Source organism: Callionymus lyra, chromosome 10, assembly GCF_982586985.1.
Source record: "Callionymus lyra chromosome 10, fCalLyr1.hap1.1, whole genome shotgun sequence".
NCBI classification, from domain to species: domain Eukaryota; kingdom Metazoa; phylum Chordata; class Actinopteri; order Syngnathiformes; family Callionymidae; genus Callionymus; species Callionymus lyra.
In genome coordinates, this window is record NC_141827.1 from 27,058,877 (window position 1) to 27,082,051 (window position 23,175).

Consider the following 23,175-nt stretch of genomic DNA (forward strand, 5'->3'; position numbering starts at 1 on the left):
ATGAAACAGTTGATGATGCTTTATGAAACAGTTGATGATGCTTCATGAAACAGCTGATGAGGTGTCATGAGACGGTGCATGAGGTGTCATGATATAGTAAATCCGGTTTAATGATACAGTTGATGATGCCTCATGAAACAGCTGATGATGCCTCATGAAACAGCTGATGATGCCTCATGAACAGTTAATAATAATCAATATTAGAAATTGAAATATCGGTTTTATGTATGGGCGGCCAAAGTATTGCAATATATATTACCCGTATTTTCTCATACTTCCATAAGGTATGAGTGGTCATTTTCTAAAAACTGATGCAGCTATTGTTCTGCAGTTCATTTCTTTTGATTTATCGATGTTAAGAAACTTTAATTCAAAATGTCATTAATTAAAAATTTAAAACAACATAAACAGGGGGAAAGAATTCAGGTCCAAAAAACATGGACCAAAAACATGACACGTAAACCTATAATTCACATAATCAAATAAAAAACACACACACAAGAATATTATAAGAGGTGAAACCCTCTATAAAAAATAAAAAATAAATCAATATATTTTACCTGGACTGTCCCAAAACACTCCACAAAGAACCAGGAAAATGTTTCAATCATCATCTTTCTTATGGAATTTTTTTTTTTTAATATAACCAAGTCAAATAATTAGTCTAGGCAGGGTGACTTAATTCCAAACATTTTTTCCGTTGTCAATAAAGCAGATGATATTATATGTATAAAAATACCATCTCAATATTTGTATGGATAAAATGTTTATTATTGATATTTTTATTAAGACATTTCTTGTGAAACCAACTACATGTATTGTAGAGTTTTTGTCTAATGGTTGTGTAACTGCAGGTCAAAGCTCTGGGCTGTGATGGCAGCACATCTCTGGCCACGTGGCTGGACGGCCTCGGCCTGCATGAGTACCTGCCCAACTTCCTGGCTGGTGGATATCGTACCCTGGAGTGTGTGAAAAACCTGTGGGAGCTGGAGATTGTCAATGTAAGCAACATTTTTTTCTTTCATTCTATTTTAAATCCCCTATTAAAACCTATTTATGTAAAAAATATTTAAATCTGTGGGAACATTTGAGTTAAACCTGCTGGGATGGAAGCTTCTATAGGTTTGATTTAGTGTAGATGTAGATTTAATATTTTGATAATAGCTGTCGCTAGTTTGTGATATTTGACAATTATTGCTCCTAAAATATTCATAGATGAACAAAAACGTTCCTTGTGCACCTACTTTTTTAGTTCATTCAGGCCTGACTCAAAAAATTATATTTTATTCTAAAGTTGAACCAACGAGAATTAAAAAAAAACAAATGTAATACTGGCAACTTCTCCAAAACCCATGTGAGTAGAGTTGCAGTGCATGGAGGGTTGCCAGATCCATCTTATAACCTGGTCAACAGAACGAAAAGTGACTAAAAACACAACCAGCATTGTGCAAAAGAGTTAAAAATAAGACACAATAAATTATTTTTTGTCACTAAGGCAAATGTTTTAGTGAAATCTATCAACCTGGCAACATTACCTTAGATATGCAGGTTCATGTAAACGATTATTTCGAGGGAAATTTTAGTTTTTGAACAGATAAGACAAGCCAAAAATGAAAAAAGCCTTCAGGCTTTTCTAGCTTCAAAGGGAACACTTATAATTGACATTATCGTCCGCACTTAATAGCATTGTGTCTGGAGATTGGAACAGAACAGTTGGTTTCTAAAAGAGCTTGCAGCAATTTCTTGACACCTTTTCTTGAAACTTGAGCCATACAGGCGAGATGACTCACAGAAAGTACCATTCGGCTGGTCGTTTTACTCGGCTGAGAGTTGAAATAAACTGTTGATCATGTGTCGAACTTTTCAATCTCCAGTTTTTCTAATATCAGACATATACGGATGAGATATTTCATTATTATCCAAATATACAGTGCGACAGGAAAACTAATCAAAATCAAATATTCCATTTAAAAGTCAATCATTACAAAATAAACCACAAATAAGAATGAAAATAAAAGTTAATAAGATAAGCAGTAACACTCTTAATATTTGTCTTTTTACTGCCTTGAATGAATCAGAGATATTTCTGCGTTAAAATGTCTCGGAGAAGGTTTTACTGGTTTGGTTCTAGGGATTGAAAGATATGACGGGAATGTTGTAATGACTAGTCTGATGCTGAGCGGTAGATATTGGAGTGGCTTTGCAGATATTAAACTACATTTTTGGGATATTTTTGGCTTTGGAATTAGCATAATTGTTAAATGTGAATTTTTTTTTATAGTAGAATAAAGTTGAAGAAGAAGGGAACAAATTTGCTGTCAAGTCGGCACCCGAAGAAGAACTATTCGGAGTTTGGTCATCCAGATTCATTTGCCGATATTTGTACTGTTTATTTTAAACTTTGGAATAGAAATGTCTGTGTCATCAAAGCTGTGTTTTCTCAGACTTTAAACAGGATAACACATTTAAAAAAAATGGCATTCTGACCCCAAATCTTGGATAAAAACATGTATATTTTGAATCACAGAGCTTAACATTGTTAAGACTTACTGTCTATGTGTGAAGATTATTTCAGGGGAAAAAATATCCCTTCATAAGGAATGAACATCAAAAAACTATTTTTATTCAATCGACTCGTGTATGAGTCATGTGCATAAAAGACAGAAAAATAAAACGTAGAATGCCCAAAAGCACTGTTTCTGTCTGCACTGGGATGTTGGCTCATGAGAAGGACAGCGTGGAAAATGTTTAGATATCAGCTCTTGAATTTATCTCTTATAAGATATTCCTATTTTTCTTATTATATTCATCTAAATAAGTGTAACTTTAGTTGTAGCAGACTTTAAAATCAGGGCCAACGATAAGATATATTATGATATTTTGCATCTATATTTGCTTGTTAATTGTGAAGAAAAGAAAACTAATTATTATGTTTTACAAATACTTACAAAACATAAAATAATTCTCATTCTTCATCGAGACGCTGCTTGAATGTTGAATATCCATACAGTACTGTGAAAAAAACACACCAAATACTGTTATTTTGATGTTTTCCTTCAACCCAATTAAAATATTTTTTTTCATTGACAGTAGCACCAGCAGAAATATCTTATAACATAAACTCAGGCTGTGAATAGACTTCATGAGCTCGATGATGCATGAAATATCATTGCAAACAACGATTATCTAAAAATAGAAGGGTTGATTAAATGTTTATGAATCATGTTGAGAAGTTAACGGCGTCTGTCTCGACAATCAGAGGTGATTGATCAGTTAAGTGGTGAAGGTCACGAAGAAAGGCAGGTGCAGGGAAAGAAAAAGTCTGTACCACAGACATCTCAATGTTAGTAAGACAAGTAGACCCAATGTTACGTTTGCCAATTCTTCCGGGTTTTGTGGAATCTCGCACCATTTTTTAAAAACTTTTTTTGTTTGAAAAAATATCCGAGACTTGATAAAACATCATTTTTAAATGTATAACAAATTTTTTGGCAACATTTACCTATGTTTACATGGCTCACTAGGGAACTAAAGTTTGGTATTGTGGATTTTTTTTTCTCCAAAAAAAAGGCTTTTTTTTTACTTTTTATATTGAGTTTCTTCAAGATTTTGAGACTTGAGAAACACAAAATTTTTACATTTCAGTGACATTTCTTCCTGTTCACGTGTTCCTCCTAGACCTAAACTGTTATTTGGGGGAGAAAATTAATTTTTCAACCTTTTCTGTTAAAACATTTTTTTTTTTGACACAAGAGAAAATCACATTTTAGAAATGTCTTTAACATGTTTTGTGTTTACATGGTCCCAAGGGATTTAAACAATTTTTACATTGTTAGTTTAATTTTTCCATTATTGAAACTTCAGGAAATCACATTTCAAAATGTCCATAATATGTATTTGCGTTCCCGCGATGCTCGGCCAATTTTGGTTGAATTTGTCTTTCTTCAGATTTTTGAGACGTGATGAAGTCACACTGTAGAAAATTTGTTAATATTTCTTTATGTTCACATGATCCAATTTCTTCCTCATTTTTAGAGATGTTGGTTTTTGGGCCATTTTTTTTTTCAAATTTTAAAACTATAGAAAGTCACATTTTCAACACTTCTGTAACATTTATTAGTATTATCAGGTTTCATCCAACAAGTTCAGCATCTTTTTGTTTCCCCTGTCTCAGTGTTGAGCATTTTTATGCTTTTTATCAAAAATGTTTTATCAAAAATTAATAAAAGATTAAAAATGTCCTCAACATTACATGGTTAATATACATTAACATCAGGGACCTGACCTGTTTTTGCAGGGTTTTCTTTTTTCATCCATTTTTTTAAGTTATTATTATGTTATGTAGTATTATCTCGTAGTATTTTCCCAATATTTAAATCACATTAAAAAAATGTATTAACATTTAATCACAAAGTTAATCACATTTTCAAAATCCCCGTAACATTTCTGTTTCCACATGGTCCACGAGACCTTAACAACATTTTTTTTGCATTTTTTGAAAGCTTTTTCGATGGAAACATTTCGTTTTCACCCCATGTTTTGCAGCATTTTCTATCGTTTCATTTTGAGAGTTGTACATTTTTTCCAATTCTTTTAGACTTCAGAAAATCACATTTTCAAAATGTCTGACATTGTCACATTCACGTTCCAAACTACAGCTTGCGACATTTTTGTCCTTCTTCAGAGACGTCAATTTTGGGGAATTATTTGAAACACTTTTTTAATGAAAAGAAAAACTTTTTTCCCCCCGTTTTATGAGACCTGAGATGATCTAATTTTCGATGGTTATTGCCATGAGTTACTGCAGCGAGGCTCGCATGAGGAGAATCTATAGATGCAGTTTTTTATCTGAGGAGAAAGACGTTGGGCAGCAGAGATGGTGTCAGCTGCTGAGATGAAGTAGAGGAACATGGGTGACCATCACCTTCACTGAGCACGAGAACTAATAAGAATAATGCCGTCACGTTCCCTCCGATGGTCTCTCGCGGCGAATAATAAACCACCACAGAAGTGTCGCGTCTTCTACCTCGTCCGGTAAATAATTAAAGACGTCAGACAAAGACGGTTCAGAAACGGAAGCAGACGTCAGTCATGGACGTCCATTTCTACCGGACAGGCTTGAATTTTAATGGCCAATTACGCAAAAGATACAATATTAAGATAATGAGACTTGTCGGGGATAAAGACGAGCGTCCTCGGAGGATTTCAAACCGACGCCGTCGATGTATTTAAAATGCGATTTAATTACCGACTCGTGTCCCCAACAAAATTTTCCTTTTAAAAACAATGGGCACACAAAGACAGACTTTGAATTATGGAGCATCCCCAGACGCTGCTGTACCTTCAGCTTTCGGCAAAACAGATTGAGGCTGAATTATTGAAGAGATTCATTTCTGTTTGCCTGTGGATCAAGGCCACGGGATGGGTGGGGTGTGGGTTGGGCGGCCAACTCTGTGACAGTGTATTTAAGAACCGTTTCTATTGGCTTAGCCTCGTCGAGGCTGTTTGTTTACACGAAGACCTTCCCTCGATTTGGATTTTTTTTTTTTCCTTCCGCAGGTTATTAAGATCACCGCTCTGGGACACAGGAAGAGGATCATCGCCTCGTTGGCGGAGAGACCGTACGAGGAGGCGCCGAGCAAGTCTCGCCGCTTGTCCCCCATTCTGGTGAGCATCGGGTCAAGTTGACCCCACGACAAAGCGAACATCCACAAAGGGCACTGCATCTCGAGTCACACAAAACAGCCGTCAGATTCTCTAGTTTGACTATTTAGGTCGTGTTTGATCAAAATCTTTAGTTTGTGGAGAAGAAATAATGGATTTAAAGGATTAAAAATGTTAAGAGTCTCAATGTTTGCAAGTCATTTGTAACAAATTGTCCATGTCTGGAAACTTCCACGTAGAGTTACAACATAAAATATGAAAAAACACATATTTAAAATCCACATTTTCGATTCTATTGGTAAATTATATATTTAATATAATTGATAAATTGTGATACCGCACTACAAGTTTAAAAAAAACATTAAAAATGTCCTTTCTTTTTTACATACCATCCCTGTAACACTTACCTGTTATAGTTATTACAAAGACACTCTTACTTTAAACTGGTGACAGACATCACTCAAAACCTTGCAGGAGCCAAGGTCTAAAGTTAATTAAATAAATCATTTCATAATGTGTTATTTTAAGTCTGTACTTGCTAGCATTGCTTGTCGACGACACCGCTAACTCGTTCTGAAGTATACAGTCCCGTAAATCTTTGTATATTTTAAAGACAAAAATCTAAAGGCTGTAAATATAAGGTAAATAAAAAGCGCAGACCTTCACCAAGCAGCTTGTTTCCAAAAATAAATCCAAAGTCGTCTGCAACAGTTTATATTTATTGACCACAGAAGCATATTCTACGTGTCCTTATTTAACGCCTTTGACTTCCTTCTATCCCTGACTCATTTAAAATGAATGATCCTCCATTACAACACGGTCAAATTAATAATTGACTCCCGGCTTTTTATACTATCAGTGAACCAGCCGTGACACAACAGAGAAGTTTACGCTCGCCTTATCTTATAGAAGAACTTTTTTTTACCCATCATGCTTTGCATACGTTTCCAGCAGCTCTTTATCGCACGTTATGGGCTGTTTTTATCTTTCATTAAAGGCCAAAGTTGGCAAATCTTTTACAATATTTTCCATCAAAACAATAGAATATATATACGGTTTATATAAAAAAGTGTTTCAATACTTATTTAAACCGTTTTTCTTTTTATTAAAATAACTTTTATTGATTGATTGAACCAATTTTTTTTTTTAATAATATATTACATTTTATTGATTTTTTCCCCTTTTTTTTGGTTAGGGCAATTTTTATTTGTGGTTTTAGATGTTTTTCTTCTGTCAAGTCCCTCTTTTGTTTTTGGTCTATTGAAACTCTTGATTTGACCTTAGGTTTAGAAAAAAACATGTTTTTCTTTTGTGCTCAGAAATGTTTGAGTGACGGGAGACAATCTTCCGCTCGACGATTTTACTCGACTCAGCGGTCTGCGGTCGACTTAAAACCGTGAGGCGCTCGGCGTCGTCTTATTTTGCTTCGGACGAATCTGCGGAGCGACTAATCCCGTCGTCAGTTGAGGGTCAGAGATTGTCAATCGTTAATTCACCGCCTGTCAATCAAAAGGGACGTGATTTGACGAAGGCGACAAAACCAAAGATCTTCGTATTATTAGTATCTACTTGACTTTTCCAGCGGGAAAAAAATAAAAATAACATATCTCAGCAGTTTGAGAATAAAATCTACCTGGTGTCCATTTTAATGAGCCGCACACGTTGCTCAGCGTTGTGTGCGAGTCGACTCGAACTCAGGGCAGCTGTGCACAATTAAAGAAGCACCAGCTGCTACTCAGAGGCCATTGTTCTTCCGGAGGGAGAGCCCGAAGCAGATCTCCTGCAATGATCTTCTCATACAACATGTCTGAATAACTGAGAATCACTGAGTCGTTTCATCTTTATTATGGCAATAACGCTCCAAATCTAGTTTTGTTTACAGCCAGCTGCTTACTGAGGCTGTTTGGAACCATTAGGCATATACACACACTTGTATTTACATCAGCAACATTAACTCTTTAAAGGACTATATAACTGATGATTGACTCAAAAATCGAGTGAGTTTTCGCCCAGATTGCTCGTTCAGGTCTGGTACAAAAATGTCTTAAGTCAGACCGTGTTTCTTACGTTTTCTTGTGGACCACGGTCTACGTTATAAACCTAATTATTCGACAAAAGAATATAGAATACAGCACATTTTCAAGCGTCAAAATAAAATGTTAGACATGGATTCTTATGACAAGATCTCATCAGCCAAATGAAAACGGTATAAAGTGAAGCTGCCAATTCATTAATAGTGGAAATGTTTTGTCCGTGAAGATGTTTTTTGAAATGGTTGAAGAGGTATAATATATTTTTAATTCCAGTAGAGAAAGTCATGGTATGATGCACCTGTTCACATCTCTTCGGTTCTCAGGTTATCGAATGGGGACTCATTTGTTTGGACACCGCTTTAAAGTGATAGTTCACCAACAAGTCACTCATTTTCTACTCACCCTCATGTCGACTAAAGGTTGAGATTATTTATTGAGTTATGTTCTTTTTTAGAGTTGAGTTGAGTTTTAGACAAAAATGTTTGTTCATTTTAACGTAGCGCCTGGAGATCAGTTGTCTTCGTCTTCATATTTGTCTAAAATGATGCACTTAAAAACCCTCAAAATGAGTTTAAGTTGAATTTTGGTCAAACTATTCCTTTAAGTTTTCTGAAGAATGTTAGCAGGACTGCTTGCCTCTCAACCCCATTATGCATTCTCAAATCTAAAATGCCTTAAAGCACCAAAATGAAGTTGTTTAAACCAAATTAAAGATTAGACGCCTCCTGACACGGGTGACCCTAGAGCAAAAACGCAGAAGTTCTTGGAAAAAGTCAAGTGTCATGATCTAAAATAGGCCGAAGCAAGTGCAGGTGAGAGTAACCGGCAGACGACACATACAATATACACAAACAAAACATTTAATGAATAAAGAGTCCAAAACAATACAACCAAACTAAACAAAGAAAACTAGAGTCCAAAATCTCTAAAAGTCCAAAAAAAACCAAACGTCCACTGCACCAGGAAATAAAACAGGAAACAAATGAAAAAACGTGGAAACAGAAAAATAAACAAGGAGGTCAAAACACACACACAGTGATGGGTTCGGCAACACCGATGCGTCAAGCTCAGAAAGCAACACCCGATATCGGTGCGCATATCGCTTTAAGAAAGTCATGTGATCAATACCCGGACTGTATCGAACTGAAATTGATGCGCCAAACTGTGTTTATAAGGTAACGCATCTGTCAACGGGTGCGTCCGCCAAAAGGATCGCAGATCAATTGCGTTTCTATAGGAGAATTATAGAGCAACCATTTTTATCTTGAATCGGAAAATAAGGCATTTCTCCGTTCCTCTCAAAGTTTATGTTTGATCAATTTTAATTCAAAACTCATTTTAAAGTGAATCATAATTTATTATTATATTGTAATTTATTATTATAAATGTTGAATTTCTTTGACAGAATTGTCTTATTTAAATAAATCCACCTCCTCAAAGCTGAGGCATCTTTTCCATGTGAGCGTTTATTTTCCACAATGCAAGAAATTATTTTAAAAAAAGAGAAACCGATTTGATTTTAAAACTCTGAAAAACCTCCTTTTTTTAAATAAAAATCCCAGTCCACAAGAATCGTCATTCATAAAACATTCACTAACATATTCACAATAATGATACACCTTTTACATTTTTTACTGACTATATAAGAAATAAAAAAATATAAAAGAATACATTTCATTTGTAGTGTATTTTATATTATAAGAAATAATGAAAAGTGCCACAGAAGCAAGGGGTTTAAAAACAAGATACAGATACAGTAATGACAAAAATACGACTTGTCTATATTCTAGGTCATAAAATCGGTGTCACTACTGAACAACAACAAACTACAGCACTCGGGGGCAAAGAGGAGAGAAAAAAACAACTACAAACCCATGCAGGAAAACCTTTGAACGGGCACACAGGTCAGGACTGAAGTAGGGGTCTTGATTACTCATGAGGTCTACCTGTGTGCCATGACTTGACTGTTGGAGAAACAGGAAGGGAGGGAACAAAATAAAAGTGAAAACATAACAAAAAGATCTTTGATCATAATCATCCTAATAAACTCAATAAATAAAGTCTAAATGCATCCAGTCAATAAAGTCAAAACTTAACCAAACTTAACTTAAACAAACTTAACTAATCTCTCACACTGATGTCTCACCGGCAGAACATAAGTGTTAGAAAATGTACATTATTCTGATGATTAGTTTTTATACCGATATAGAGCTGTTTCACGGTGAAGTTGAAGATGTCCTATATTATGTTGGCCCCTGAACGCGTTGTCAGTGACAGCTGAGTGTTGCTGCTGCTGGGTATTTTTGGGTACCTTAATATTTTTGTACTAAAATAACTTTATGACACATAAACTTTATGACATGATGACACATCAACTTAAAACTAGTTGAATGACTCATATACCGTGACTTGAGGTGTTTTGTGTGATTTTTTTGGGGGGTGTATTACGGTACAAGAACAAAGTTGAAGTTATGTTATTTACAAAGCCATCATAAACATATCATAGTTCATTATCCACAATCTGATTCATTACCTCATCGGTATCCATCCTTCATACAGACAATGGAAGTCTGGAAACAGAAAATTCTGCTGTAACTGCTGCAAACCGGGACATGGCAACTTTTTTGACGTTTAGCGAGTGCTCATGGGAAATGTGGTCTACCATCGGACTAAACACTACCACTTTAGTCCACTGGCGTTGCTCGACTTCAAGTCGCATAGAGCTGCTTTAAAATTTGAATGTGTTCATTTCACGAGCCCTGGTTACCACAATTAGCCTTAGATTTTATGTACTAAAAGGTTTTGTTCTTACGAAACAACCATTCATCCGATAATAGGGATCGCTAGAAGTATAAAAGCGTGAAGTGACTGCTGTCTTCAACACTGACGCTAGCATCTCTTCCATGCCAGTTCCACGACCTCCTGTCCCAGAACACATCCCCGCTCAGTCAGCTGGACCCGTACACCAGTCGCTCCATGGATATGCTGCTTCCGCTGACTGAGTCGGACCGGAGAAGAAGAGGTGCCGATCAGGACTGTAGTGTGTCTTTGCGATCCTTCTGCGAGAGGCCGCGCTCTGTAGTAAGTACGGTTTTTGGTTGGTGTTTGTTTGAGTGTTCACTGTGACGGGTCCGTCGTCGAGATTGTTGTAGTGTTGAAAACTGAAGATAATGTAACTAGTAATAACTAGTGATGGGTCGATGAGGCGTCATGAAACAGTTGATGAGGTATCAGTGATACTGTATCTCCATTTTGATTTAAGTTTAAAAATAATTCCAGGTCGGTGCCAAAGATTATAAAGCAGAGACTGGAATCAAGTCTTTCAAAATAAAGGAGCAATCAGCAACTATGTGAAGTGTCTTTGATAGTTTCACAATTTCTTATTATTGTTTGGACAAGTATTTCTTTTGGCTTGTACACGGGTGTTGGCATTTCACTAGTAAAGCACTGTGGGGGGGTAGACATCCACCAAGCAGCTCTTTTATACCCAAATTGTGTTTTTACAACCAGTATTTTTATCCTATAATTGAAGCTTGTTTTTCATATAATGTTTTACTTTATTGAGATTGTTAAAAATGTAAGAAAACATCAGATTTCTCAAGTTGACATAGAGGTGGTTTATGGTTTATTATTTTAATTCATAATCTTTTTAATCGTAGTTCTAGGACAAACATGTTGAATAAATTATGTTGGCCTCTCAAAAACATGAAGCTTCATGAAGCATCATTTCACTCAAGCATTCTTCCAAGCAACCATGCTTTCCTCAAATGCAATACAACCCTACAGCTGTCTCTCAACAGAGAGCGACAAATCCTTCAAAATATTCCTGCCACCTTATCTATATGTGATGTTCGTAACATTTAGAATTACTTTGGGGGAAACTGCTCACATATTTAGTATCAGGAAAATATAAAGAAAACATCAGAGCGTTGATGGATGTACACCAGCAACCCCGACTGTCATAAGCAAAAGGAATATTTATCAGTCTCCTTAACACTCCGTGACATCCAGCGAACGTATTTGACTGTTGATTTATGAAATGGCTAACCCAGATTGACCTGTGCCAAACGGTGAATATTTATAAGATCAGATTGCAGATTGCTGACTCAGCAGACTCCCCACCCGGATGCTTCTAAAGACTTGTGATTAAATACATCAGCCTTTCCCATCACAGCGCTTTTCTTTTGGCCGAGACCCCCGAACAGCTTACTTAAACACCCGTGAAGTCTTGTGTAGAAGTTGGAGAGAAAAGCCAACTCAGACGAGGGACAACACATCAAGATAAGAAGTAGAGAAAAAGTCATTCATCTTCCTGAATCTTTGTAACCGATCCTCCAGGACCGACACAAAGACTCACGTTTGAACCTCCGGCCTCCGAGCCAATCGGCCACCTACGCCACGGTGTCGGCCTGGCATCACCAGCCCGAGAAGCTCATCCTGGACTCCTGCGGGTACGAAGCCACGGTGAGTATCCTTCGTCGCACATCTCCGCCGTGAGTCGGCATTGATCGACGATGTGGTTGCTGTTCCCCGCCAGTATCTAGGATCCATGATCATCAGGGATCTGCGAGGGATCGAGTCCACACAAGATGCCTGTGCTAAAATTAGGGCAAGTATACCAAAGTACTTTTTTCCTGGTGTCCACTGCTGTCCTATCAAGCTTATCTTTCACTCTAGATGCTACTCCACCCTGCCCACACTTTCTTCTTCACCTCCCCCGATTTCACTCCATTACCCCCAAATGGATGACCGTGAATACCTCCTGTCATCCCTTCTTCTCTCAGGCTTCTTTTCCACTTCCTGTTTGATCCCAAACATCATGGGATCTTATATCAGTTGCTCGTTTATAGCAAAAAACTTTTTTAATGCACAATCATTTTATGTGGCCTTCAGAAATTGAAAATTTCAATTCTCCAGGATGTTTTTTATCCTCCAAAATGTCATCAACTAATCTGGAAACTAGAAAGACAAAACTATCGAGATAGAGATATGTAAAAGAAAATGTCCAGTAAAAGTGTGTTCACACCAAACATGACAAGTTATTCATTTTCATGTAGAGTCAATGTAGACAGTTTTTGTTCAACAAACATTTGCTGTGAATCATGGGAGTGGACAATGTGACGAATTAGTGGCGTTCAAATGAAAAAAAATCCAAACTTCTATGCCAAGTCACGGCAATTCCTGGTTAGATAATGGGGCTACAAGCTGGCTGGACCGATTTAACATTTGGACTCTACACTGACCCACCCCCGGGAAAACTGACCTACTTTCAGAGCTGAGGCTTGTGAGACAGCAGACACCAGCGTTTGCCCGGGTCCTAGTTGAGCGATTAGTGGTGGCAACGTCTGAGTTAGAATCCACCAAGAATAAATGAAATATATTTTATAAAACGTTTGGACGTTTACATCCTGTTTAAGGAATTCTAGTTTTAGTCTGGCTTCCGCAAACATCACTCTATGGAGATATTATTAAGATTATTATACTATATTATATTATTAAGAAAGTTGTTTTAGAAGAACTGTTGTTTAGCTCCATTCAACCGTTAAGAAAGTTCCGAAGTTCCAGAATCTCCCCTTCCACTTTTCTCATGCAAGAGGCCACTTAAAATGATTAAATAATGATTTTTATGGATACTTTACTTCCCACAAGTGACTAAAACGGTAAATTTTGTGTTGCAGGAAGAATGGTTACTAATTAAACTAGTCTTTAAGTAAAAGTAATCATCATTTAGGACTTTTTACATCATCAAACATGTTTTTATTGAACTACTAAAGTTCGCTCTTTATCTTATTCGAGGAGAAATGTCTATGAACACATTCATGTCATTGGCGACAATAACAACACGGTTCTATTATCACTGCGGACGAGAACAGACACGAGCGTTGCATCACTTCCCTGCTGCACAATTATGTTAAACCATCTCCTAATCGTCGGCCTCATTTGCTACAGAAATCCAAGGACTCCAGAAAAGGTCCGGTTGTTATTCTCTCCATCACCTACCGAGGTGTCAAGTTCATCGATGCAGCCACAAAGGTAATGGCGGTCGCTGGCGATCGATCCGTCCATTCCCAACAATTCCACGCAATTGACTTTGCCCCGGCCATTAGCCGTCTATTTCCAGGCCCTCTCTTTTTCCTTCTCTCTCTTAATCGGTCGCTCTTCCCCCCGTCAGACCATCGTCGCCGAGCACGAGATCAGGAACATCTCCTGCGCCGCCCAGGACCCGGACGACCTCACCACGTTCGCGTACATCACCAAGGATCTGAAGAGCGGCCACCATTTCTGCCATGTTTTCAGCACCGTCGAAGTGGCAAGTGTCCTCGTGTCATCCCCGAAAACATCCAGTCTAATTTGATCCTCAACATTTCTCCACTAAATGATGACATTTCACACTTCTCCGTCCAACTAGGTCAACGCTACTGTCGTTACGACCGCTGTAATTCATATTTGAACTTTCCAGCTCCGACATAAACACACAGTAATGCATATACAATTTAAAATAATCTTCCTTAGGGTTATGATCCAAGATTCACTCGGAAATTCAAAACAACCGATTTGGCTGCGTGGTCTCCAGCCGGCTGATTAAATCCATTGATTGAAATTGGACCTTCGACTGCGAGGCATTTACACTTGCCGACGCAAATTAATTTCGCTTCATTGATTCTCTAAAGGTCAGAGAAAATGTTGGTCATTTCAAAGACGTTAAACCGAAGGAGTGACTGTTAACTGAAAGGGAAATAAAGGCAATTAATGGTGAACAAGCTGCGCTGAGGTTTTCTTACAACTGTTGTTTTATTAAATGTAATTTATTCGTTCTCTAAGGAGCATTTTTACTTCATTTTGTGAATACGTTCAGGTGCGTTCTTGACTTTTTCCAATGAGTAATAGATATCTGTGATGTGTTGATGAGGATTCATGAAACAGTTGATGAGGTATCATCAACGAGATGACAATAAAGACCACTAGATGGCACTGTTTGTTGTATAATCTTTGAGAGTGCCATCTAGTGGTCTTTCAAAATGAAGACACTGTATCATGATACCTCATCAACTGTTTCATGAAGCCTCGTCAAGCCATCAGTAATCACTGTAATGTAACCTTAAAGATATTTCTCAAACACCTTTTCACCAACTTTTCTTGAAAATGTAAAATAATAAATAAACAAAATAAAATGTTCTTTGTAAAGCTTTTTAAAAATATGAAAAATATAAAAACAATAAAAAGGGATAAAGACACAGAAGTCAGAATAAAGGTGCTATTTAAAAAAAAGTTCAATTCCAAATAATAGATTAAATTAGACAAATTGTAGCAAACTATCATTATTTGCTTTAGATTATTATTCAGACTTATTATTATTATTATTATCAAGAAAAATGTTTTCGAAGAAAATAGAAATTTCCGTGATGAACTTTGTTTTAATATTCTACGATGTCTACGATGATAAAAATGAACTTCATCAAAAGTCTTTTGAATCTCACAACACAAACCATTAGAATTCGGGCCACACTTAAGATATAACAGCAAACAGCAAATAACCAGCATGGCTAAAGTCAAACGTTGTCCTCGAACAGACGCAGACGTACGAGATCATCCTCACTCTGGGTCAGGCCTTCGAAGTGGCCTATCAGATGGCCGTCCAGGCCCGGGCGCGGCACTACGTCCCGCCTTCGCCTCTGGTCTCCGAGGTCATCGAGACCAAAACCAGCCGCCCGGTGTCTCAAGCGTGGAGCAGCATGCGGAGATCGGCAGTGAGTATCAGCCGAAAAAACAACCAAAAAAAAAAAATCTATGAAGAAACCGGTTGAGAACTTTCGACCCCACACTTTAACGACGACGCCCCTTATATCCTCGGTGGACCTTTGAGCAAGGCAGCATTTGTCAGAAAGAGATGAGTCATTGTTTAGCAGCCACTTCCATCCCTGTGAGTCACTGACATCACATTTGATCCGGCGAAGAAGCGATGGATGAATTGCTGCCTTGCTTTTAAGGCAGGTGTTGCCATCGCTCCCGGGAATCCTGCTGAGGTCCGTCGCTCAGAGCCCGGCGTCCCACCCCTCATCGATCCGGCTCGCGGCTTCAACGCCGGAGTGAGCCTCGGATGCGTTCGATGGCTTCTGTGATCGATGTCACCTGAGAGGAGAGAGGAGCACAAATCTCTTTGCTTTACGGCACAGCAGTAAAGATAATGTATGGAGTAATCGCGGCGCTGCATAATGAGTCGGCGGCTCCGAAGGATGAGAGTCATTTAACTCTTTTTTTTTTTTTATTGCTGCTCAGGAGCAGCCAAATGTTGTTGGTTTAAACAAGAACTCTGACAGTCAAACACTCCTTTTCAAGGCTCCCCAGCGAGCAGTAATGAGACGTCGCTCTCAAACTGTTAATGTACCGAACACAAACAGCTACGTTATTGACTTCCTGCGCCGACGGTAGCTTCCGATCTCTGCTGGCAGGAGGAAGGATCCTGCGGATTCTACTTCCTGTTACCACCTGATCCACTTTGAGAAACAGTGTTGGACGCACCATCGTGAGAGTGTCTCAGAAGGAAGAACCTGCTGAGTGAGAGTCATTATGTGAGGCTCAAAAGATTAGATTCAAAATTTAATTAAATGTTTACTCTTGACTTTTTCAAGGAAATAATAGTACAGAGAGTGTGGTAAGACTTTGTGGACTATGATGTTTGCTGATGATATGGTGACTTGTAGTGAGAGAACAGCGAATGTGGAGAGTCTCTGTGAAATATGATGTTTGCTGATGATATAGTGACTTGTAGTAAGAGTGCAGAGAATGTGGAGAGTCTCTGTTGACTATGATGTTTGCTGATTATATGGTGACTTGTAGTGAGAGTACAGAGAATGTGGAGAGTCTTTGTGGACTATGATGTTTGCTGATGATATGGTGACTTTTAGTAAGAGTACGGAGAATGTGGAGAGTCTGTAGACTATGATGTTTGCTGATGATATAGTGACTTGTAGTAGGAGTACAGAGAATGTGGAGAGTCTCTTCGGACTATGATGTTTGCTGATGATATAGTGACTTGTAGTGAGAGAACAGAGGATGTGGAGAGTCTCTGTGGACTATGATGTTGGCTGATGATATAGTGACTTGTAGCGAGAGAACAGCGAATATCGAGAGTCTCTATGAAATATGATGTTTGCTGATGATATAGTGACTTGTAGTGAGAGAACAGAGGATGTGGAGAGTCTCTGTGGACTATGATGTTTGCTGATGATATAGTGACTTGTAGCGAGAGAACAGCGAATATCGAGAGTCTCTATGAAATATGATGTTTGCTGATGATATAGTGACTTGTAGTGAGAGTACAGCGAATGTGGAAAGTCTCTGTGGACTATTATGTTTGCTGATGTTATGGTGACTTGTAGTGAGAAAACAGCGAATGTGGAGAGTCTCTGTTGACTATGATGTTTGCTGATGATGTGGTGACTTGCAGTAAGAGTACAGAGAATGTGGAGAGTCTGTAGACTATGATGTTTGCTGATGATATAGTGACTTGTAGTAGGAGTACAGAGAGTGTGGAGAGTCTCTGTGGACTATGATGTTTGCTGATGATATAGTGACTTGTAGTAGGAGTACAGAGAATGTGGAGAGTCTCTTCAGACTATGATGTTTGCTGATGATATAGTAACTTGTAGTGAGAGAACAGAGGATGTGAAGAGTCTCTGTGGACTATGATGTTTGCTGATGATATAGTGACTTTTTGTGAGAGAACAGCAAATATGGAGAGGAAATGGAGGAACCAGGAAAAAGAGACATAAGATGAAATAAGGATAATGTTGAATTAATTCTAAATGGTAAATAATTCTATCATAAATATTTTATGAGGAAGAGGTTTTGATAAATTTACTGTTTTTGCTCAACACTTTTCGTTAAAGTCATAGAAAAGGATCAGCTGTGGATGTTGTGTGAGGTGTTACTCAAACAGAAACATGAAGTAAACCGGCCCACTGGAGTTTCTGACCCACTTTCCGACACGTCAATCAAATCTTCCTTTTTACACTGACACTTGTTTCACAGTTTGATTTGTAACTGTGGCTTTTGTCAGTTCTGTTGAACATTATTCCCTCAGAGTTTCCTTTTATGGAGAGCAGGTTAAAGTAAGCAGTGAGGTTTAAACACAAATGGAATGCAGTCTATTAAACAATTTATTGAGTATGTTGCATCGTTTATAAACATGCAGAGCTTCTTGATATTGGACACGTTTGTAAAAGGTTTACAAACATTTCTAAAGCAGATTTATTCAGTAATAAATAAAAAAATGTAAACACCGAAAGAGAATTCACAATAGATCACAGACAGTTTCGGGAACCACCTCTATGGAACTAAATCAGTGCCATCAGAAAACTTGAGATAAATTTAATCATTATTATTTAAACATTTTTTCATTTTAAATGTTTTTTAGGCATTTAATATTTTTTTTAATAATAAATTCAATAAAATGTACTTTAAAAACTACTATTGAAAGATTGTATTTGTTTTTATTAAATAATTAAATTAAATAGTACGAATATATCAAGGGCGATTTTTTTTTTCTCCTTTTTTAGCCCTTGTGTCTCAGGGTCAAGGTGACCCAGAGGCCCAAAAACAAATGTGATAAAAAATTTTTTTACACATAGATTTTGAGATTTTTATTCCAACAATTCAAAAAGAAATGTTTTAAATTCAATATTTTTCAATTCATAATTTTCAATTCATTATAAAACCACGATTGGCTCCATCAAGTAGCTCGGTACTCTTCTGCTAATGTCTGTCGGCAACCATTGAATATTCCGATGGCACAGACATGTTTCCATGTTCACTCAGCATCCTGGCGTCACGGGTAGAGTGAAAAATGTGGCGAGGGGGGCGTGGCCATAAAAAAAACAGTTGGTTTCTATGCTTTTTTTAACATGTCTGTGTTCTTGTCTTCTTGGTCCTCCTGCTTCCCAGGGCGCACCTCTGCTCGAGTGCCGCTGCTGTCACTGTCACACGTGTACCACCCACCGTCCCTCCTTCCTCCCGTTGCACTCTGTTAGCCCCGGAGTCCAGGTCCTTCTCTTTTTCCTCTTTCTTCAGCCCGTCATCATCACATCTGACACCCCCCCCCCCCACCCCCCAAAGACCCTTTGTCCCCCTCCTTCCTCCCTCTATTTCTTTATCTACCTCTCTCTCTCTTCTTCATCTTTGTTTCGTTCCTCATCTCTCATGGTCATCCGAAGCATCTCGACTGGTGTGGTTGTTTGTCGCGGCCTGTGCTCGCCGAGGTCCGTTGGCGTAACCGGGGTGTTTATCCTCCTTGTAAACTAGATGGTTTTGATGGCTTTTGAGGGATTTTCTTCTCATCGGGGAGAATCGAGGGCGTCATTAACGGGACTAGCTAACTCATTGGCTGGTGTGTTGTCTTCTGGTGCTGCGTCTGTGTTCCTCCATGTTGTGGAATCGTCTGTGATGTCATGATCACCGGACTCTTCCTCTGATCCACATGCACGTGTGCGACATGAGGACTTGTCAGTTGTTTTTTTAGTTTTTTTTGGCGAAATATGGCCTTCCGACGCCGCCCGTCTCACGACCCTGCTCTCGTCCCTCCTTCCTCCCCTACCTCCCCCCCCTCCCCCCCGGCAGATGGACCCCCTGGAGATGGACGCCGACATGCACTCCCTGGGCGGCAGCACCACCTGGCTCTTGGACCACCGGGACCCCAACAGACGCCCCGTCAGCACCAAGTATGAGACCACCATATTCTGAGGCCCGAAACCCTCCAGGCGCCCCAGAAAACCTCCCGCACATCCTTGCATCTCCAGCTCACACCAGTGAACATTCGAGCCCCGTGCCTTCTCACTGTGATGGTATCGCCACCCTCAGGGCCGCCCGCATCCCTCCTCTGACCCCCCTCCCGTTCGGAGACGCACCCCACCTTCACCCCGACAACCACGGCTCTCCCGCACCAACCCCGGCAGCCTCCCTCGGTACAGAGACCTGGAGCGGAGCCTTCTTGACTGATGGGTTGTTTTCGCTGGCCCTGCTCTTTCAACCAAACTGCCTCTTCCTCGTGATCCTCCTCTTCCTCTTGACAACTTGCATCTGCCTCCAACCCCTTGAAACTTGGTCCCCGAGGCTGCTTTTTTCTTTTTTTTCTTCATCCTCTTTAGGCCTTTCAACGCATCTACGCAGGCACAAGACTTCTTTCTCATGTTGGTCGTATTTTTACATTCAAGCCCAAAACCAACACTACATGACTTTCAAGCCGCAACAGAGAAATTATATTTTTCAGAATCATTTTCGTGGTTTATAGTCCAGAATTCAAATAATTTCTCTTGCGATTATTAATTACGATTAATCGCATGTTCTGCGAGAAGTCAATGGCGTCCATTTTTAATCGTGAAACTGAAAGTTTGAATAATTAATTTGTTTGAAAAGAACTATAACTGTAAAACATAGTTATAGACCATCATTTTCCTCCTATGCGATTAATTAATCACGATTAATCACATGTTCTGAAAGTTTGCCTAAGAAGTCAATGGGGTCAATGTTTAATCATGAAACTAAAAGTTTGAATAATGAATTTGTTTGAAAATAACTATAACTGTAAAACATAGTTATAGACCATCATTTTCCTTCTATGCCAATTATTTATCACGATTGATCACCAAATATGTGTTTTAAATCGTTTTTTTGTTAATAATGTTAGAATTAATTTGCATAAAAGTAAAGAGACTATTTCCTCCAAAGTCAATACTTAATCATGGAAGTTTAGTTTTTAATCATTAATTAGTTTGAGATTAACTTTAGTCTATTCATCTTGAAAAATGTCCAAAACTTTACAGCAGCTTAATGTGAGATAAATTAAGAATTTAAAATCCACGATTAATTCATCTGAATTAATCTCATTATTAATCAAGAAACTATTGGTTTCAACTTATTTATTATTTTCAGATCATTTTAATTGGATTAATCTATTTAATTATTAAAACAATAATAAATCAGGGAAACTCAGAAATGGTTCAGTAGTGAATACATTTACAATTACAATTTTGGATTAACGCGGGAGTTCTGTTGTAGAGCGTGATGGGTAAATTTGATTTTCTAAAATCTTAATCGTCTAAGAACCTTCTGACCTTCTCCTTTGACCTGTGGAGGAGTTCGACCTTCTCTGTCTCGGTCGGAAACTTTTGAAACGAATCGAGAGTTTTCCTCGAAATGTCCAACGCAACGAGCTGTCGTTTTTGTGACGCGAGCTTGAAAGTCATTTTTGTTATATCTTCAACATTTTGTTTCCCCCTTTGAGACAGATTTGTTTCTTCTTCTTCTTCTTCTTCTTCTTCTTCTTCTCCACCTGTAGCCTGTCCTGTCTCACCAGACATCTACCACTGTGAGGAGCCGCCACTTTGCTTAGCCCCGGGAACGAGACGGGAAGTCCACCAATCACAGAGCAGCGACCTTTACTTTGACGCATTTGTACAAAAGACACGGTCTGATAAAAAAAAAAAGACCATCACTGATGTCTCGACCAAGAACTTGACCCCCCCCCACAAACACACTATTATACACACACGACACCACAAAGAACAAAAGCCTTACTTTATCAGTTCCTGTACCCCCCGTCCCCCTGTCCCGTCCCCCACCCCGAGCACCACAATCGAATGCACGACCCCCCTGCCCTCGTGACCCCCCCGGTGTAGAACATGTGGAGTCGACCTGGAGACTTGACTGGACGTTGTTGTACTTTTACGATGGTGCAGTTTCTGCCCTCTCTGGCCTTGTACTGCCCTGTGCCTCTCAGCATCCACGGTAGCACAGAGAGACTGAAAAAAAAATCACATATTTGCTTCTTGTCAATTAAAAAAAGAAACGAAAAAAAAAAAAAAGAAAGACACTGTGTTTAAGTCACGGCACTTTTCCCTTTGAGCTCCCTCGTTCTTTCTTTTTCTTACATTTTCTGATACTGTCTTTCATAGACCGAGGGGTGGGGGGGCGGAAGGGTGGTGGGAATAAAGGGGGCGATCAATCGTGTTGGAAAAATATATATATTTTAGGATTTTCTCGAGGCCACATTTCACAGCGATGTTAAGGATTTTAACTCCAGCAAAAGTGTGTCGCAGGAAGACGTGAGGAATTATCTGATGCCCCCCCCCTCACCCTCTCCGAACGACTTGCACTGTGAGTGGAAACCGCTTGTTGTGGGGTCACTATCTGACCAGTGTGTGCTTGTGTGTGTGTCTCTTCGTGCGTCCTCACGGGCGACTGTTACATCACACGCTGTCCTTCGTTTCCTGTGAGTCCTGAGGTAGCGTCGCAGACGTTCCCCGGAAAGTCAGTGTTTTTTTGAGATTGTGTGTCTTTTCCTGTCGAACCGTTAGCTTCCACTGACGCCGCATGTTTGTGTTTGGATGCACTCTTGGCCCCTGAGCAGTCGTGTTTGTTGCTGTCGCAGTCGTCGCCTCTGCTTTTTATTTCATGTTCCACGCTGCTGCCACTGGTGCGGTGGCTCCATCTCCATTTTTTGCCACGTTTTCCATCCATCTTGTGCGAGCGAATGCGTCGCCATGAGGTCGATTCTTGAATGAGCAGCTGGAGGTGGGAGACCGATGACTGACTCCTGAGAAAGAGCGACATTTAAAAAAAATGAACACTGGTTTGAACAAAATCTTGTTTTTTATCTCTTGAAAAAAATACTTTTAAAACTCCAGACACAGTTTTAAAAGTGTGTAAAGCAGGAGAAACTATATGTTAGAGTTTAAAAAAAAGGTTTGCCAGACCCTTACATCAACATTAAACCTGCCCTTCTAGGTAGAATAAAGGTTGTTTTTTTTTTATCCCAAACAAATAAAAAATAATAATAATTGGAAAAAGACATGGAAAGCTATCAAGACGCAAAAATTATCGTGCCAAAAATTATTTTAGAAGTTCAAGTTGAGGGCCGAAAAAAAAGGTATACTTATGTAATGTTTATTTTCATCTATTGAGGCTCAATTTATCTTAATTATTATCTTATTTAGTCTCTTTTACTGAACAAATTAAAATGTGTTTCTAACATCCATAAAGTCTCTTCAAACATCTTTGAAGGTCACCATATTAACGCAAACGTTCATCTACTTTGTTTTCGGCAAAATAAATATTTCAGATTGAAACATAAATGAACAAGTTATATTTTATATTGAGATGATGAGTTAATATCAGGATATATTTCATGTATTTTGAGACCTAGCAGCATCAATTTGTATTTTATTCACGCTTTTTTTTTTACATCTAATGGGACACACTATCATATAAAACAAGATTTTGACAACTTTAATTAAATGATTTACGACAGAATTACAGTCTCTTTAATGTTCAAGTCTATATTTAATTAAACATTTGGTTTTATAATTAATATAATAGATTAATCTTGGAGGGTAAAAACCCATAAATATGGTCAATACTTTCTTTTTATAGCTGTTTAAGAATTTGGAAAAATAAAGTGAATCAATTGCAGTTAAATTCTTTT

General features: G+C 38.5%; 1 protein-coding gene across 5 annotated transcripts in view; it reads left to right on the forward strand.

Moving 5' to 3' along the window:
* Positions 1–23,175, forward strand: part of anks1ab (ankyrin repeat and sterile alpha motif domain containing 1Ab) — a 37,246-nt gene that overhangs the window by 11,571 nt on the left and 2,500 nt on the right. For 3 of the 5 annotated variants that reach the window (XM_087800259.1, XM_087800260.1, XM_087800263.1), the window contains 10 exons: positions 855–1,001; positions 5,560–5,667; positions 10,608–10,778; positions 12,036–12,161; positions 12,235–12,306; positions 13,647–13,730; positions 13,870–14,013; positions 15,275–15,445; positions 18,642–18,740; positions 19,314–21,598. In XM_087800259.1, the coding sequence (XP_087656385.1) occupies positions 855–1,001; positions 5,560–5,667; positions 10,608–10,778; positions 12,036–12,161; positions 12,235–12,306; positions 13,647–13,730; positions 13,870–14,013; positions 15,275–15,445; positions 18,642–18,740; positions 19,314–19,436 (1,245 nt within the window). In that variant the 3' untranslated portion in view covers positions 19,437–21,598. Of the gene's footprint in view, positions 1–854; positions 1,002–5,559; positions 5,668–10,607; positions 10,779–12,035; positions 12,162–12,234; positions 12,307–13,646; positions 13,731–13,869; positions 14,014–15,274; positions 15,446–18,641; positions 18,741–19,313; positions 21,599–23,175 lie in introns of those variants that run through there. The other 2 variants (XM_087800261.1, XM_087800262.1) reach the window with 2 other exon arrangements.